Source organism: Erythrolamprus reginae, chromosome 6, assembly GCF_031021105.1.
Source record: "Erythrolamprus reginae isolate rEryReg1 chromosome 6, rEryReg1.hap1, whole genome shotgun sequence".
Taxonomy (NCBI): Eukaryota; Metazoa; Chordata; class Lepidosauria; order Squamata; family Dipsadidae; genus Erythrolamprus; species Erythrolamprus reginae.
The window spans coordinates 2044506-2061179 of NC_091955.1; the positions used below are offsets into that span (position 1 = coordinate 2044506).

The following is a 16674-nucleotide window of genomic DNA, read 5'->3' on the forward strand; positions in this document are numbered from 1 at the left end:
GTGGATGTCTCCCCCACATCCACAGTCCTTGGGGCAGGAGCTGGGCCAGAGCTAACCACAACACATACATACATACATACATACATACATACATACATACATACATACATACATAAATACATACGGAGTAGACAAACAAATGGAAACACTTGACTTTTTGGCAGCATAATGTTTGAACATGTTCAAATCAATCAAAACCAGGTGGGACTAGATCAATGGCATTCATGGAAACTTCACTTCCTTTGTGTCCACTTAGGGATTCTAGACTAAGTCCTTGTTTGACTCCTTCCCCCAGTTCAACCAGTCTATCTTCCTACACTCCTCCTCCAATTAAAAAGAAATCAGGAAATTAGGCTTGAAAAAGTAATATTTGAGGAGAAACATAAGAAGAACAAGTTGGGTCATGTCCCTTGTGAGTGAGCCAGACATGACAATGATGACGTAAAAGGATGATATGTAAATCGAGTCTCCAAATTTACCTACAGCTTGCCCAACTAGCAAAAGTTGCAAATATCTAAATGTTGTGGTTAGCTCTGGCCCGGCTCCTGCCCCAAGGAATGTGGAGGTGGATGTGGGGGGAACATCCACAGGCCACAGGTCTGTTTTGCTCCCGATGGAATCTGCCGACGAAGCCTCCTCTGACCAAGGAAGCGTGAGTGACAGGGAAGAGGGGAGTTTGGCAGACAGCCCAGGAGGAGATCTGTCATCTGTATCATCCCTGGATTCTGAGCAAGAATTAATGACACATCCACGCGTGCGTAGAGTGATGCATAGGAGACAACAACTGAAGGATTATTACAAGAGAAAATGAGGCCACCTGTGGTTGGGTGGGACTGCTGTAATTAGTGCTACAGATGAAAAGAACAGCATGATGGTTTAGCCTTGTGGCAGTTTATCTGATTCATTGTTTCGTCAAGATCGTGGTTTGTGTGCTGTTCAAGATTGTGTGTGGACTCTCTGGACTTTAGAATTGGACTCAATTTCCCAGTTATTGGGTGAGCAATTGGACTGCATTTAACCTGTGCCTTGTATGTACCAGAAAATCCCTTTGAAATTTAAAAAGGGAGCTGTATCTGTTTTTCTGTTTATAAAAACTTTTGGGTTTTCCTTTTATCGTGTGGTGTGTGTCTTCCTGGACTAATTACCCTGTAATTACGGGCGGTTGAGACACGCCGGCAGAACATCTAAAATATTAAAACTGAGTTTGGAAAACAAGCATATTAAGCCTCTCTCTTTTGTTAATATTATTGGAATAAGTCAAAGATTTCCATGCAGTGGCTAAAGGATTATATTAAGTAGGGATCTGCCAATTTGTTGATCCAGGACATACTGTTCTTGATCACACAGATCCCTTTCAAAGCTTTCTGTGCCCAGAATACCTCAAAACTCTTTGTGGTTTTGGCAAATTCGCTTCCCTCAATTGACTAAACGGCCTCAGTCTTAAATTTTACAGAGGAAAACAGAAAATTTCAGAATTCCCGCCCAGGCTGCTCTGCTTTGCAGGTTGATGAATTCTGGAGATCTCGAAAAATCAATGCAAATCCATCTCCAGAGTGATAGAAGCAGCCTTTGAGATGTGCTCTTATTAATTCATCAACATCTAAGAAATACTCCCCTTAATGCAGGCACGTCTGTATTATGGCAGCCTTTCAATCAATCAATTCTTATTTGTGATCAAAGAAAAGAAGGTAATCAAGCTCATTGTTACATTGGCTGGGAAGTGGGCGATTTTGCTGATTTTGAGATCAATGGACAAACGTATTTAAATGTGTGTGAGAGAAAGAGGGGGGGAATGAGAGAGAAGTAGAGAGAGAGGAGAGGGAGAGGGAGGGGGGAGAGAGAGGGAGGGAGGGAGAAAGAGGGAGGGAGAGAGAGAAGGAGACAGAGGGAGAGTGGGGAGAGAGGAGGGAAGGGAGAGAGAGATGGAAAGAGAGAAAAAAGGAGAGAGGTAGAGAGAGGGGAGATAGAAAAGTAGAAGGAGAGAGAGGGAGGGAGAAAGAGGGAGGGAGAGAGAGAAGGAAAGGGAGAGAGAGCAAGAGGGGGGGAAAGAGAGGGGGAAGGGAGAGAGAGGGAGAGAGAGAGAAAAGAAGGAGAGGGAGAGAGAGAAGGAGATGGAGAGAGGGAGATGGAGAGAGGGAGAGAGAGAAGTAGGAGAGAGAGAGAGAAGAAGAAGGAGAGAGGAGAGGGAGAGGGAGGGGGGAGAGAGAGGGAGGGAGAAAGAGGGAGGGAGAGAGAGAAGGAAAGGGAGAGAGAGCAAGAGGGGGGAAAGAGGGGGGAAGGGAGAGAGAGGGAGAGAGAGAGAAAAGAAGGAGAGGGAGAGAGAGAAGGAGATGGAGAGAGGGAGAGGGAGAGAGGGAGAGAGAGAAGTAGGAGAGAGAGAGAGAAGAAGAAGGAGAGAGGAGATGGAGAGAGAGGGGAAGGGAGAGGGGGAGAGAAAGAGAAGGAGAGAGAGGAGATAGAGAGAGAGGGGAGGGGGAGAGAGGAGAGAAGGGAGAGAGAAATGGAGAGAGAGATGGAGAGAGAGAGAAAAGGAGAGAGGAAGAGAGAGAAGGAGATGGAGAGAGGGAGAGAGAGGGGGGAGAGAGAAGTAGAAGAAGAAGAGAGGAGATGGAGAGAGAGGGAGAGGGGAGGAGAGAGGGGAAGGGGGAGAGAGAAGGTGATGGAGAGAGATGGAGAGAAGCGGAGAGACGAAGGGAGGGGGAGAGACGGAACAAGAGAGAAGAAGAAGAGAGAAGGAGAAAGAGGGGGAAGAGAGATAGATTTTCATTGGAAACAGGATTGTGGAGATGTTTGTACAAATTCCTACCATAATTTAATATATTCCTTTTACAAATGCATGTTCCAGGCAGGGAATTCCAGGAAACAGCAAGGCACATTGGGTGATTTAATACCGCTGCATTCCTTAGTCCGCAAATGAAGCCGATGTGAGGAGTTATACCACCATTTAGGGCAAACAAAACATCGTATTACGAGGGGGAAAGTGGGACTTTGTTTAATATTCACTGGAGACGAGAGCATTAAAGAGATTCACACAACTGTTATTTGTGCGATTGCAATTATTTTATTTGTGTCTCTGTACGTGTGTGTTTGTGTGTTGAATTTTTATTAGCTGTCCTTGGGGAGAAAAGTGTTCTGCAATGCACGAGGGTGCTTGGAAAAAAACATCCTTTCTTGTGGTTAAATTAGAAATTGGTTTAATTTGATGGCTGTTAAAAGCAGCTACATCTTCTCCAAAGGCTTCCACACTGATGTGAAAGTCACTCTAGGCTCTACTCCTCACGTATACACCTGTGTAGCCACAATATTTGCAGAGAAGCCACCAGGATCCACTTCAAAAGCAGCTATGTGTAAAAGACACGGCTGCTTTAAAGATACGAGCCAGCCGTGTGCAGCAGCTGCCCAAAAAGCCAACACAGTTCTAGGCTGCATCAACAGAGGGAGAGAATCAAGATCACGTGAAGGGTTGATACCACTTTATAAGGCCTTGGTATAAGGCCACACTTGGAATATTTGCATTCAGTTTTGGTCGCCACGATGCAAAAAGGATGTTGAGACTCTAGAAAGAGTGCAGAGAAGAGCCACAAAGATGATGAGGGGACTGGAGGCTAAAATATATGAAGAACAGTTGCAGAAACTGGGCATGGCTAGTTTGATGAAAGGAAGGACCAGGGGAGACATGATAGCAGCCTTCCAGTATCTCAGATGCTGCCACAAAGAAGAGGCAGTCAAGCTATTCTCCAAAGCACTTGAGGGTAGAACAAGCAGTAATGGATGGAAGTTGAACAAGGAGAGAAGCAACTTAGAACTAAGGAGGAATTTTCTGACAGTCAGAACAATTAACCAGTGGAACAGCTTGCCTCCAGAAGTTGTGAATGCTCCAACACAGTTTTTAAGAAGATGTTGGATAACCATCTGTCTGAAGTGGTGTTGGGTTTCCTGCCAAAGCAGGGGTTGGACTAGAAGACCTCCAAGGTCCCTTCCAACTCTGTTATGCTGTTAAATTGTGGTGTTTCTTCTTTGGGGTGCTGTGGTTGCCCTACCCCTTATAAATCCAATGGGGAAAAAATCAATATATGCTGCTCAAAAAAATAAAGGGAACACTCAAAGAACACATCCTAGATCTGAGAGTTTTGTGCAGGCGGAAGTTAACCCACCAAGTAGCCACAGTACACAACTACACCTAACTGAAGTCTTCAATGAAAAACACTGCAGCAGGCTTTCTTGTAAAAATATATTTTACTTTTCTTCTTATTAAGGTACAGTACTTCTCTAAATAAACTATCACCTTTACATTTAATCCCTATAACAAACTATTCACAATGCTATTATATAACTCTTATTACATCCACCACTGCAACCATTAAGCACTAACCACAAACTACAAACCACCCAACACAAACCACTCGATAATAAACCACACCCGGGCAAGGGTGTTACTCCTTATATAGGTTACAGCCAATCAGGTTGCAGCACAATTAGCAAACCCATGATTACATACTGATTATGGCTTACATTAGCCTTCCCCATGGTTACAAATCATTTATTTGCATTGAAATATTACCTCCAGAAATAGACTTATTTCTGACAATATTCTCATTGAATCCTTTGTTCTATACAAAGCTGAATGTGTAAAATTGATTGTCTATCAGCGTTGCTTCCTAAGTGGACAGTTTGATTTCATAGAACTTTGATTTACTTGGAGTTATATTGTGTTGTTTTAGTATTCCCTTTATTTATTTTTTGAGCAGGGTATCTGAGTTGATTTTTCTCCTCTGCTTAGCTCACCCCACCTGTGGAAATTTTACTGAATTCTGACATTATTTCCATCAATGTAAATTTATTTATTTGGTTGGATTTCTATGCCGCCCTTCTCCGCAGACTCAAGGTGGCTTATAACAAAAGAATAAAATACAGTACAATATAATAAGTGAAACCCAACCTAAGATTAAAATTAATAGTTAAAACCCCCAATAGTATTAAAAAAACATTAATTCAACAACCATCACACAACCACATCTACGACTGGAGCAAGATGCAAGTCTCAATGGCCCCAAGCCTGCCGACAGAGGTAAGTTTTTAAAGCATTCTGAAAGGCCAGGAGGGTGGGGATGGTACGGATCTCTGGAGAGAGTTGATTCCAGAGAGCCGGAGCTACCACAGAGAAGGCTCTTCCCCTAGGCCCCACCAGCCGGCATTGCTTAGCTGACGGGACCTGGAGATCTGGCCAACTCTGTGGGACCTGACCTGGATACGTGAGGCAGAAGACAGTCCCATAAGTATTATTATTATTATTATTATTATTATTATTATTATTATTATTATTAATTAGATTTGTATGCCGCCCCTCTCCGAAGACTCGGGGCGGCTCACAACATGGTCGTAAGCCATGTAGGGCTTTATTTCAAGGATTCAAGTTCAATCCCCTTGCATAGTTCTTTTTTAACAAGTACCTTTCGTATTCCTCCCTGGCATGTATGGCTAATAAGATTAATTTTTGTGTGTGTGTTTGTGTGGAATTAATGTCAAGGAATTCCTTCCACCGAAGTAGAACAGGATCCGCAGCTTAGCCATGCATTGGCGGAGTTATTTCAGCCCGTTCTTCTGCATAAAGGATAATTCTTATATAAGCAATTTCCTGCAAATCCTGTTGTTTCAGCAGAAGATTGGCTTTGGCTAAAGGTGATACGTCTAAGCCTCAACTGTTGGCTTTACACTTCAACGGGCTGACCTAGCAAAAGTGCTGAGAAGTTAGTGACCTAGCTGACTGGGCAAGTAATCATTTATCCACTAAGTTTGATCTTTCACCCTCAAAAAAACAAAGATATTAAAGGAGTTTTTAAAATTCTTGTTTTCATACCAAGGCATGTAAGTTACTATAGGAGGGTAAGATGGTGAATGGACCAGTAGAAAGATGTTAGAAATTCTGTTCATATATACAGCACCAAGTTAGCCAACAAAGAGTACAATCACCATGTGCTTTTCTGCTCAATTGCCTAACTGTAACAGGAAACAGGAAACTCTACTTAGAACAAAAGAGCATATGGTACAGTATATATATCATAGAGCCAAACTTGCAAACACTGCCATCTACTGGCTGAATGCTACTGTATTTATGTATGTATGTATGTATGTATGTATGTATGTATGTATGTATTTATTTATTTATTTATTTATTAGATTTATATGCCGCCCCTCTCCGTAGACTCGGGGCGGCTCACAACATAATAAAACAATTCATAACAAATCTAATAATTTATAATTTAAAATTTAAAGTAGTTAAGAAAACCCCATTTTTAAGCAGACATATCTACAAACATACCATACATAAATTATATAGGCCTGGGGAAGATATCTCAATTCCCCCATGCCTGACGGCAAAGGTGGGTTTTGAGGAGTTTATGAAAGGCAAGGAGGGTAGGGGCAGTTCTAATCTCTGGGGGGAGCTGGTTCCAGAGAGTCGGGGCCGCCACAGAGAAGGCTTTTCCCCTGGGGCCCGCCAACTGACATTGTTTAGTTGACGGGACCCGGAGAAGGCCAACTCTGTGGGACCTAATCGGTCGCTGGGATTCGTGCGGCAGAAGGCGGTCCTGGAGATATTCTGGTCTGATGCCATGAAGGGCTTTATAGGTCATAACCAACACTTTGAATTGTGACCTATAAAGATGTTGCATAGAATTACGTTCAAACAGTGAATTCCAACAAAAGATTATTACATTTTCCTAAAAATATTTAAATCAAGACTATAGGGCTCTATCTATCTATCTATCTATCTATCTATCTATCTATCTATCTATCTATCTATCTATCTTTCTTTCTTTCTATCTATCTTTCTATCTATCTCTACCTTCCTACCTTCCTACCTTCCTACCTTCCTACCTACCTACCTACCTACCTACCTACCTATCTATCTATCTATCTATCTATCTATCTTTCTATCTATCTCTACCTTCCTACCTTCCTACCTTCCTACCTTCCTACCTTCCTACCTTCCTACCTTCCTACCTTCCTACCTTCCTACCTTCCTACCTTCCTACCTTCCTACCTACCTACCTACCTACCTACCTATCTATCTATCTATCTATCTATCTATCTATCTATCTATCTATCTATCTATCTATCTATCCATCTATCCATCTATTTGATTTATGCGTGGTTCTGCAACTTGCTTCACCTACCCTGGGTGAGAACTTTGAGATTTGTAACCCCAAATCTCTAGTGGTTATTTTCTAGATTCAAGAAAGCTCTTATAACATCTATCCTGTTTGGGTGCGTGCCTTTGAATCAGTGTTGGCCTCTGGCAACTGCCTGCATTAATATTTGCCGTTTTCTTGGCAAGATTTCAGAAATGGTTTGCCATTGCTTGCTTCCTAGGGCTGCGACAGAGTGACTGGCCCAAAGTCAGCCATCTGGCTCTGTGTCTAAGGTGGGACTAGAACTCACAGCCTCCCGGTTTCTAGCTGGATGCCTTAAACTGCTACACCAAACTGGCTCTGAGATATAGCAATACAGGAGAACTGTAGCTCAGAGTTGGGGTCCTTCGGCGCTTTCTGCTTTGTTGCACACCCAACTAGCAGTGATGATGTTAGCTAGTTTGGTAATGAAATGTCTGGGGGCAAACAGCCAAGCTCAGAGAACAGCAAGGTACATGCTCTGAGATACATGCTATTAAATTTTAAATACCTTGAGATCTCGGTGAACAATGCCCATCCGGTGAAGATAATAGACAGCATCCAAGACTTGTCGTATCAGAGTGCTGGCGTCCTTTTCAGTATAAAATCCTTTCTCTACGATGCGGTCAAATAACTCACCTCCAGATACTCTGAAAAACACCACCACATGCAGAGACATTAACAGACCTCATCATTCGATGATCAATTGGAAGGAGAGGGGAAAATAAAATACCCAAAAAGTCACATTTATTTACACATGTTTGCTTCCAGCAGCTTTGAAGTGGGTCATTCGTGTGGTCTCTGTGTGCATTGAATTCCAAAATTAGAATAGAATAACAGAATTGGAAGGGACCTTGGGGGTCTTCTAGTCCAACCGCCTGCTTAGGCAGGAAACCTTAGAAACATAGAAGATTGACGGCAGAAAAAGACCTCATGGTCCATCTCGTCTGCCCTTATACTATTTCCTGTAATTTATCTTAGGATGGATCTATGTTTATCCCAGGCATGTTTACATTCAGTTCCTGTGGATTTATCTACCACGTCTGCTGGAAGTTTGTTCCAAGGATCTACTACTCTTTTAGTAAAATAATATTTTCTCAAGTTGCTTTTGATCTTTCCCCCAACTAACTTCAGATTGTGTCCCCTTGTTCTTGTGTTCACTTTCTCATTAAAAACACTGCACCACTACCTTATACCACTTCAGACAAATGGTTATCCAACATCTTCTTAAAATCTTCCAGTGTTGGAGCATTCACAACTTCTGGTGGCAAGCAGTTCCACTGGTAAATTGTTCTGACTGTCAGGAAATTTCTCCTTTGTTCTAAGTTGCTTCTCCCCTTTTTTAGTTTCCACCCATTGCTTCTTGTTCTATCCTCAGGTGCTTTGGAGAATAGCTTGACTCCCTCTTCTTTGTGACAACCCCTGATATAGTTAAGTTATAGTTAGTTATGTTCTAGATTAAATTCTAATTAAATTTAGAAAGCCCACAGAGACTGACTGATGCAGTAGAATTGATTTAAATAAGAAACCTCTTTATATATAAGAAAAACAGATGAGTGTTTACAATGCCAGTAGCAGAGTTCTTCTTTAAGATAGTTACAAGCAAAATACAAGCAGTTTCCAATTCAGAGTTTGGAGAGAGAGAGACAAGAGACAGAATGGGGACTGAACTAGGCCCAGCCTTCTAGCTTCAGTTTCGATTCTCTGCACAGACTCACACGTGTTTAGCTCCCATTGGCTGATTCAGTTGCGATGCCTATTCATTGGCTGACCGTGTTACCAAGTCTCTCCCAGTTTGTGAATATCTTAACAGATTTTGGTACACAGAGGATTTCACAGTCAACTCAATGAATATTGTGAGAAGTTACTCCTTGGTGGCCAAAGATAGCCAAAGAGACCAAAGGGACCGTAAAGGGTATTGTATTGGCAGTTCTGTGTTAGCAAAAACTTCAGAAGAGAAGGATTTAGGGGTCGTGATTTCTGACAGTCTCAAAATGGGTGAACAGTGCAGTCAGGCGGTAGGGAAAGCAAGTAGGATGCTTGGCTGCATAGCTAGAGGTATAACAAGCAGGAAGAGGGAGATTATGATCCCGCTATATAGAGAGCTGGTGAGACCACATTTGGAATACTGTGTCCAGTTCTGGAGACCTCACCTACAAAAAGATATTGACAAAATTGAACGGGTCCAAAGATGGGCTACAAGAATGGTGGAAGGTCTTAAGCATAAAACGTATCAGGAAAGACTCCATGAACTCCATCTGTAGAGTCTGGAGGACAGAAGGAAAAGGGGGAGACACGGTCAAAACATTTAAATATGTTAAAGGGGTAAATAAGGTCCAGGAGGGAAGTGTTTTTAATAGGAAAGTGAACACAAGAACAAGGGGACACAATGTGAAGTTAGTTGGGGGAAAGATCAGAAGCAACGTGAGAAAATATTATTTTACTTAAAGAGTAGTAGATCCTTGGAACAAACTTCCAGCAGACGTGGTAGATAAATCCACAGTAACTGAATTTAAACATGCCTGGAATAAACATATATCCATCCTAAGATAAAATACAGAAAATAGTATAAGGGCAGACTAGATGGACCATGAGGTCTTTTTCTGCCGTCAGACTTCTATGTTTCTATGTTTCTATGTAACAAGAAGACATCATGTTACTCAATTGGTGTAACATGCACCCCATTCCATTGGTGCATCAGAAATAACCATACTAAGGATTTACACACATAACATACTAAGGATTTACACAACTGTCTTTGAGGGACTACAGTGATCAAGGGATCTACACTCACTTTGTGAGGCCATAAAACTGACAGTCAGAGAAATTTAACAGCCCAAACAGAAGACATAACACCCCCCCTTCTTTCAAAAAGCAAATGGATATTAAACATCCGTCCTTTGTTGCATAAATCTTCCACAAGTTACGCGGCTTCACATATGAAAACAACAGGCTGAAACTTGCCACTAGGAGAAAAAAAATCATTATAGGATAATAATACATTGCCAAAGTGTCCCCGAAGGACCCTCTGCTTGTCACTCTATAGGCAAACAAACTACAGGAGCCAACGTGGCAGTGAGTCAAAATTTAAGCCAGAAAATCATCAAATGGAAAACAAATCTTAGGCTTTTTTAAAAAAAAATATCTCTAGATGATTTGCGGCGGATGGCCTGTTGACGTTTAAGTGCCAAATGTTTTAAAATGGAGAAGATTAAAAGGTTAGCTTCCTTTTGCTCGATGGATAATACGCCGTTAAAATTTAGAAAAGTTTAGACGGCATTTATTCATTGTGATCCCGCTGGTGAGACCACATTTGGACCACCCCTAACCCCCAACATTTCTCCCTTAGACTCTCCACGATTGACCTCTCCAGGTTCCTAAGAGGCCAGTAACTGGTGTGCCTTTCGTCCCCTGTCCAGTTGTCTTTCCTTTCACTCACTTATCATATATATTTTCTTTCTTTCGTATATCCTCTCCTCTAAGTTCACTTTTACCCTTATATATATTACTACATGTCTATTTTTCTTCCTATGTATTTGTGTATTGGACAAATGAATGAATGAATGAATGAATGAATGAATGAATGAATGAATGAATGAATGAATAAATAATAAATAAATAAATAAATAAATAAATAAATAAATAAATAAATAAATAAATATTGTGCTCAGTTCTGGAGACCTCATCTACAAAAAGATATGGATCAAATTGAATGGGTCCAAAGACGGGCTACAAAAAGGATAGAAGGTCTTAAGCATAAAACGTCTCAGGAAAGACTTCATGAACTCCATCTGTAGAGTCTGGAGGACAGAAGGGAAAAGTGGGGGGGCATGATCGAAAAATTTAAATACGTTAAAGGGTTCAATAAGGTTCAGGAGGGAAGTGTTTTTAATAGGAGGGTGAACCCAAGAACAAGGGGCCCCAATCTGAGGTTAGTTGGGGGAAAGATCAGAAGCAACGTGAGAAAATATTATTTGACTGAAAGAGTAGTAGATGTTTGGAACAAATTTCCAGCAGATGTGGTTGGTCAATCCACAGGAACTTAATTTAAACATGCCTGGGATAAACATATATCCATCCTAAGATAAAATACAGGAAATAGTATAAGGGCGTTCCACGTCCTTCCACTTCCTGGCCACCCCTACCTGTGGCCCTCTGGATAACATATACCTCTGCTCTGGCAATCTCTCACTACTTACCAGAGCTTACAAATCTTTTGCCAGACCCATCCTCGAATACAGCTCATCTGTTTGGAACCCATATCGCATCTCAGACATTAACACCCTTGAAAATGTCCAAAGATATTTCCAAAGATATTTCACAAGAAGAGCCCTTCACTCCTCCACTCGAAATAGAATACCCTATGAGACTAGACTTTCAATCCTGGGTCTTGAAAGCTTAGAACTATGATGCCTTAAACATGATCTAAGTATTGCCCATAAGATCATACGTTGCAATGTCCTGCCTGTCAACGACTACTTCAGCTTCAACCACAACAACACAACAGCGCACAACAGATACAAGCTTAATATTAACTGCTCCAAATTGGACTGTAAAAAATACGACTTTAGTAATCGAGTTGTCGAAGCGTGGAACTCATTACTGGACTCCGTAGTATCTTCCCCTAACCCCCCAACAGTAAGGGGCATACATAAGTGCACTAGAGTGCCTTCCATTCCCTGTCCTATTGTCTCTCCTATATCTCATATATCGTATCTACTATACTTCTATTCTATTCTTCTTATACTACTCTCATAATATCCTTCTATTCTCTTATTGATATACTGTATTCTACTCCTAAATTTTCACTTCTATTCTTCTATATTCTACTATATATAATATAGATATATTCTACTCCTAAATTTTCACTTCTATTCTTACATATTCTACTATATATAATATAGATATATTCTACTCCTAAATTTTCACTTCTATTCTTCTATATTCTACTATATATAATATAGATATATTCTACTCCTAAATTTTCACTTCTATTCTTACATATTCTACTATATATAATATAGATATATTCTACTCCTAAATTTTCACTTCTATTCTTCTATATTCTACTATATATAATATAGATATATTCTACTCCTAAATTTTCATTTCTATTCGTCTATATTCTACTATATATAATATAGATATATTCTACTCCTAAATTTTCACTTCTATTCTTCTATATTCTACTATATATAATATAGATATATTCTACTCCTAAATTTTCACTTCTATTCTTACATATTCTACTATATATAATATAGATATATTCTACTCCTAAATTTTCACTTCTATTCTTCTATATTCTACTATATATAATATAGATATATTCTACTCCTAAATTTTCACTTCTATTCTTACATATTCTACTATATATAATATAGATATATTCTACTCCTAAATTTTCACTTCTATTCTTCTATATTCTACTATATATAATATAGATATATTCTACTCCTAAATTTTCACTTCTATTCTTACATATTCTACTATATATAATATAGATATATTCTACTCCTAAATTTTCACTTCTATTCTTACATATTCTACTATATATAATATAGATATATTCTACTCCTAAATTTTCACTTCTATTCTTCTATATTCTACTATATATAATATAGATATATTCTACTCCTAAATTTTCACTTCTATTCTTACATATTCTACTATATATAATATAGATATATTCTACTCCTAAATTTTCACTTCTATTCTTTCTCTAATATATTTTACTCGAGTCTAACCTCTATAACCTTCATTGTGTATTATTCTGCATTGGACAAAATAAGTAATAAATAAAAATAAAATAAACCACATTCTGCTGACGCTTCAAAAAACAAATTAATCCGTTTGAAGCAGTTGGTGTGCTGCTTTCTCTATTGCTCCCCTCGGAGCCTTAAAAAGCATCATCCGTCCAGTTTTTATGGTCCAGCAAAAGCTTCCTCGACAGCCGGAAAGATTAGAGAAAACATATGGACAAGGAGCCTCTGCATCTATTACAATCAAGTTTTTTCAGTCCTCATTTTGGAGGGATGCTTGCTCGAGTTAATTTCAAAACAGTTAGGAAAACAGTAATACTTTTGATTCACATGCAAAAATCTCCCTTATTTATTTATTTATTATTATTATTATTATTATTATTATTATTATTATTATTATTAATTAGATTTGTATGCCGCCCCTCTCCGAAGACTTGGGGCGGCTAACAACAATAAAGAAAACAATGTAACAAATCTAATATTAAAAAGTAATATAAAAAACCCCAATTTAAGAGACCAATCATACAAACAAGCATACCATGTATTATTTATTTATTTATTTATTTATTTATTTATTTATTTATTTATTTATTTATTTATTCATCCATCCATCCATCCATCCATCCATTCATCCATTCATCCATTCATTCATTCATTTAACTATTCGTATATTTAATTTTATTTGTCAAACATGTATAACAGTTGTTAAGTGCACGTGGCTTTTTCCAGGGTCATTCTAAACTTGGAACGGTCGCTAACTGAACTGGTTGTAAGTTGAGGACCAGCTGTACTGCCACAAGGTACTGTACTTCCCATCTTGGAAGGAATGATGTCTTGTTTAATGGCGCCAAAATAAAAACAAAAGAAAAGGATTTGTGGAGCGAGCACTCGTGACGTTCAGCCTTATATAAAAACAACAGATTTTTGTGGTCAGACCTTAATTAAACACAGAAAAACCACATCCAGCAGTGTTATGATAACGCAACTAAATTTCTAATACGTGTGTGTAATTCATGAACAAACTTGACTGCAATCCAATATTGGACGTGGAGATAGGTTGTTACTTCTCTCTCTCTCTCTTTTTTAAAGCCAGCTTGGATATGAATTCTGTCCGTTATCTTTTTTTTTTTAATACATAATTTCATTTTAAAATGTTTAAAAGAAAGATAAAACTAATATAAAGTAAGAAGTAGGGGGAAGAAATCAGAGAGAAAGCTAAAGTCCACGGAGAGGGGCGGCATACAAATCCAATAAATAATAATAATACAATAATAATAATTAATAATAATAATAATAATAATAATAATAATAATAATAATAATAAACAACGTACAAAAATGGAACAGGAAGAAAAAATAGAGAGAGGGGGAGGAAACGATGCAAACAAACAGCTAGAGAGATTTACAAAAGTTGTAAGTACGATTATAATTTTACCTCTTACTCTCCATCGTAACCACTAATGGGCTGCTGCTCCCATGCGGGAGGGGGAACGCAGTGGGTGTAGTAAATTTATGCACTATTTATTGAGTACTTAATAGTTTTTTTTTAATTGTCCTTCTCTAGTACCTTAGCATGATCCTTAATTACTTTTAAAATAGGAAATAATTAAATAGTCTGTTTTTACCCATAAATGCTTTAATCATTTTAATCATTATCTAGAATTGAACTTTTATAGCAATGAAAGAAAATCGAGCTACTTTCCTAATCTGTTATCCTACTGAACCATGGGGGTTCGGTGCAAAACCTTAAAATGTTCCTGTGCTCCTCAACAATTAATGCTGTCGATCATTTGTCCTTTTTGTGGCTCTTCAAATAATGTGACTTAATCAACTGAAAAAGAATCCAAGCATCCATATGAAAACTTACCTTGGTCGGTAAGCCACTCCCACCCAGTCACATGACCTTTAAGCCACTCCTAGTCACATGATTGTCAAGCTACTCCCACCAGGTCACGTGGCCGGCAAGCCACTCCTACCCAATCACATGACCATCAAGCCACACTCATATCAGCCCTTCACTGATCGTAACTCTCTTCTTTCTATAATTTTACCCTGTCTAACCATCAGAACTGGAAACCGTGGTTATTTTTGTTGCTTTGTTCCAGGCAAAAAGCCCATAAGAGGTTTCCAATCTGCCTTAAACTTGACTTTTCTCTGATCAAAAAAAGTGAATTTGGCCATTTTGAATCGTAAGACAGCTGGAAGGGACCTTGGAGCAGTAGTGGGTTGCTACCGATATGGTAGGGGATGGCGCATTGGTAATGCAATTTGCACAATTTGCAATCAGTGCCCGGCCTATGGGTCCCGCCATCATTTTTCCATATTTTTGCTTGTTTTGCATGTTCAGGTATAACGATTATACCTGTTGCTATTACCATCAAAAGTTTTTCTACTACACTCAGTGATACCTTGTTTTACAAGCTTAATTGGTTCCAGGATGAGGTTCTTAAGGTGAAAAGTTTGTAAGACGAAACAATGTTTCCCATAGGAATCAATGGAAAAGCAATTAATGCGTGCAAGCCCAAAATTCACCCCTTTTGCCAGCCGAAGCACCCATTTTTGCGCTGCTGTGATTCCCCTGAGGCTCCCCTCCATGCAAAACCCCACCTCCGGACCTCTGTGTTTTTGTGATGCTGTGATTTCACTGAGGCTCCCCTCACTGGGAAACCCCACCTCTGGACTTCCGTTGCCAGCGAAGCGCCCGTTTTTGCGCTGCTGGGATTCCCCTGCTGGGATTTCCCTGCAGCATCACGTCCGGAGGTGGGGTTTCCCATGGAGGGGAGCCTCAGGGGAATCCCAGCAGCGCAAAAACAGGTGATTCGCTGGCAACGGAAGTCTGGAGGTGGGGCATCCCAGCAGCGGTGGTGGGTTTGTAAGGTGAAAATAGTTTGTAAGAAGAGGCAAAAAAATCTTAAACCCCGGGTTTGTATCTCGAAAAGTTTGTATGACGAGGCGTTTGTAAGACGAGGTGTCACTGTATTGACTTTGCCTTTGTTCCACTTAAACGTTGGTTTTAAAACAAACTTTTTTGGGGGGTAGTTCTGTGAAATTTCCCATAGGGGGCACTGTGAGCCTATTGTTGTCTTCTCTGAGTTTACTATTAAAGATCACCAAAGGTTCTTTTCAACTCTTAAAAGAAAACACTTTCAAAGGGAAAAAAAATCTTGCCTGAACCTGATTGGTTACACTGGGATGGACAATGAAAGTAGAATTTAGAGATTGTGGCACGCGATTCTCCATCCTGGCTTAGCAACACCGCAATACACCCGACTCTAACAAAACTAGACCTTTCCCAACGAATGGAGCCAAGGATCATTTCTCTCGAGAGGTTGAAGTTGTGGCAGGTCCAACACAACCTACATGCAGCCTCTAGGACAGTGATGGCGAACCTATGGCACGGGTGCCACAGGTGGCACGCAGAGCCATATCTGCTGGCACCTGAGCCGTTGCCCTAGCTTAGCTCCAATGTGCATTTGTGTGCTGGCCAGCTGATTTATGGCTCACTCAGAGGCTTTGAGAGGGCGTTTTTGGCTTCCAGAGAGCCTCTAGGGGTGGGCAATTATTATTATTATTATTATTATTATTATTATTATTATTATTATTATTATTATTATTTATTAGATTTGTATGCCGCCCCTTTCCGTGGACTCAGGGTGGCTCACAACACAATAAAACAATTCATAACAAATCTAATAATATACAATTTAAAATTTAAAATAGTTAAAAAAACCCATTTTTAAGCAA

General features: G+C 39.6%; 1 protein-coding gene across 1 annotated transcript in view; it reads right to left on the minus strand.

Annotated features, from left to right (window-relative positions):
* Positions 1–16674, minus strand: part of CAMK1D (calcium/calmodulin dependent protein kinase ID) — a 154138-nt gene that overhangs the window by 21154 nt on the left and 116310 nt on the right. Inside the window, exon 4 of the mRNA XM_070755030.1 lies at positions 7681–7819. Within this exon, the coding sequence (XP_070611131.1) occupies positions 7681–7819 (139 nt within the window). The remainder of the gene's footprint in view (positions 1–7680; positions 7820–16674) is intronic.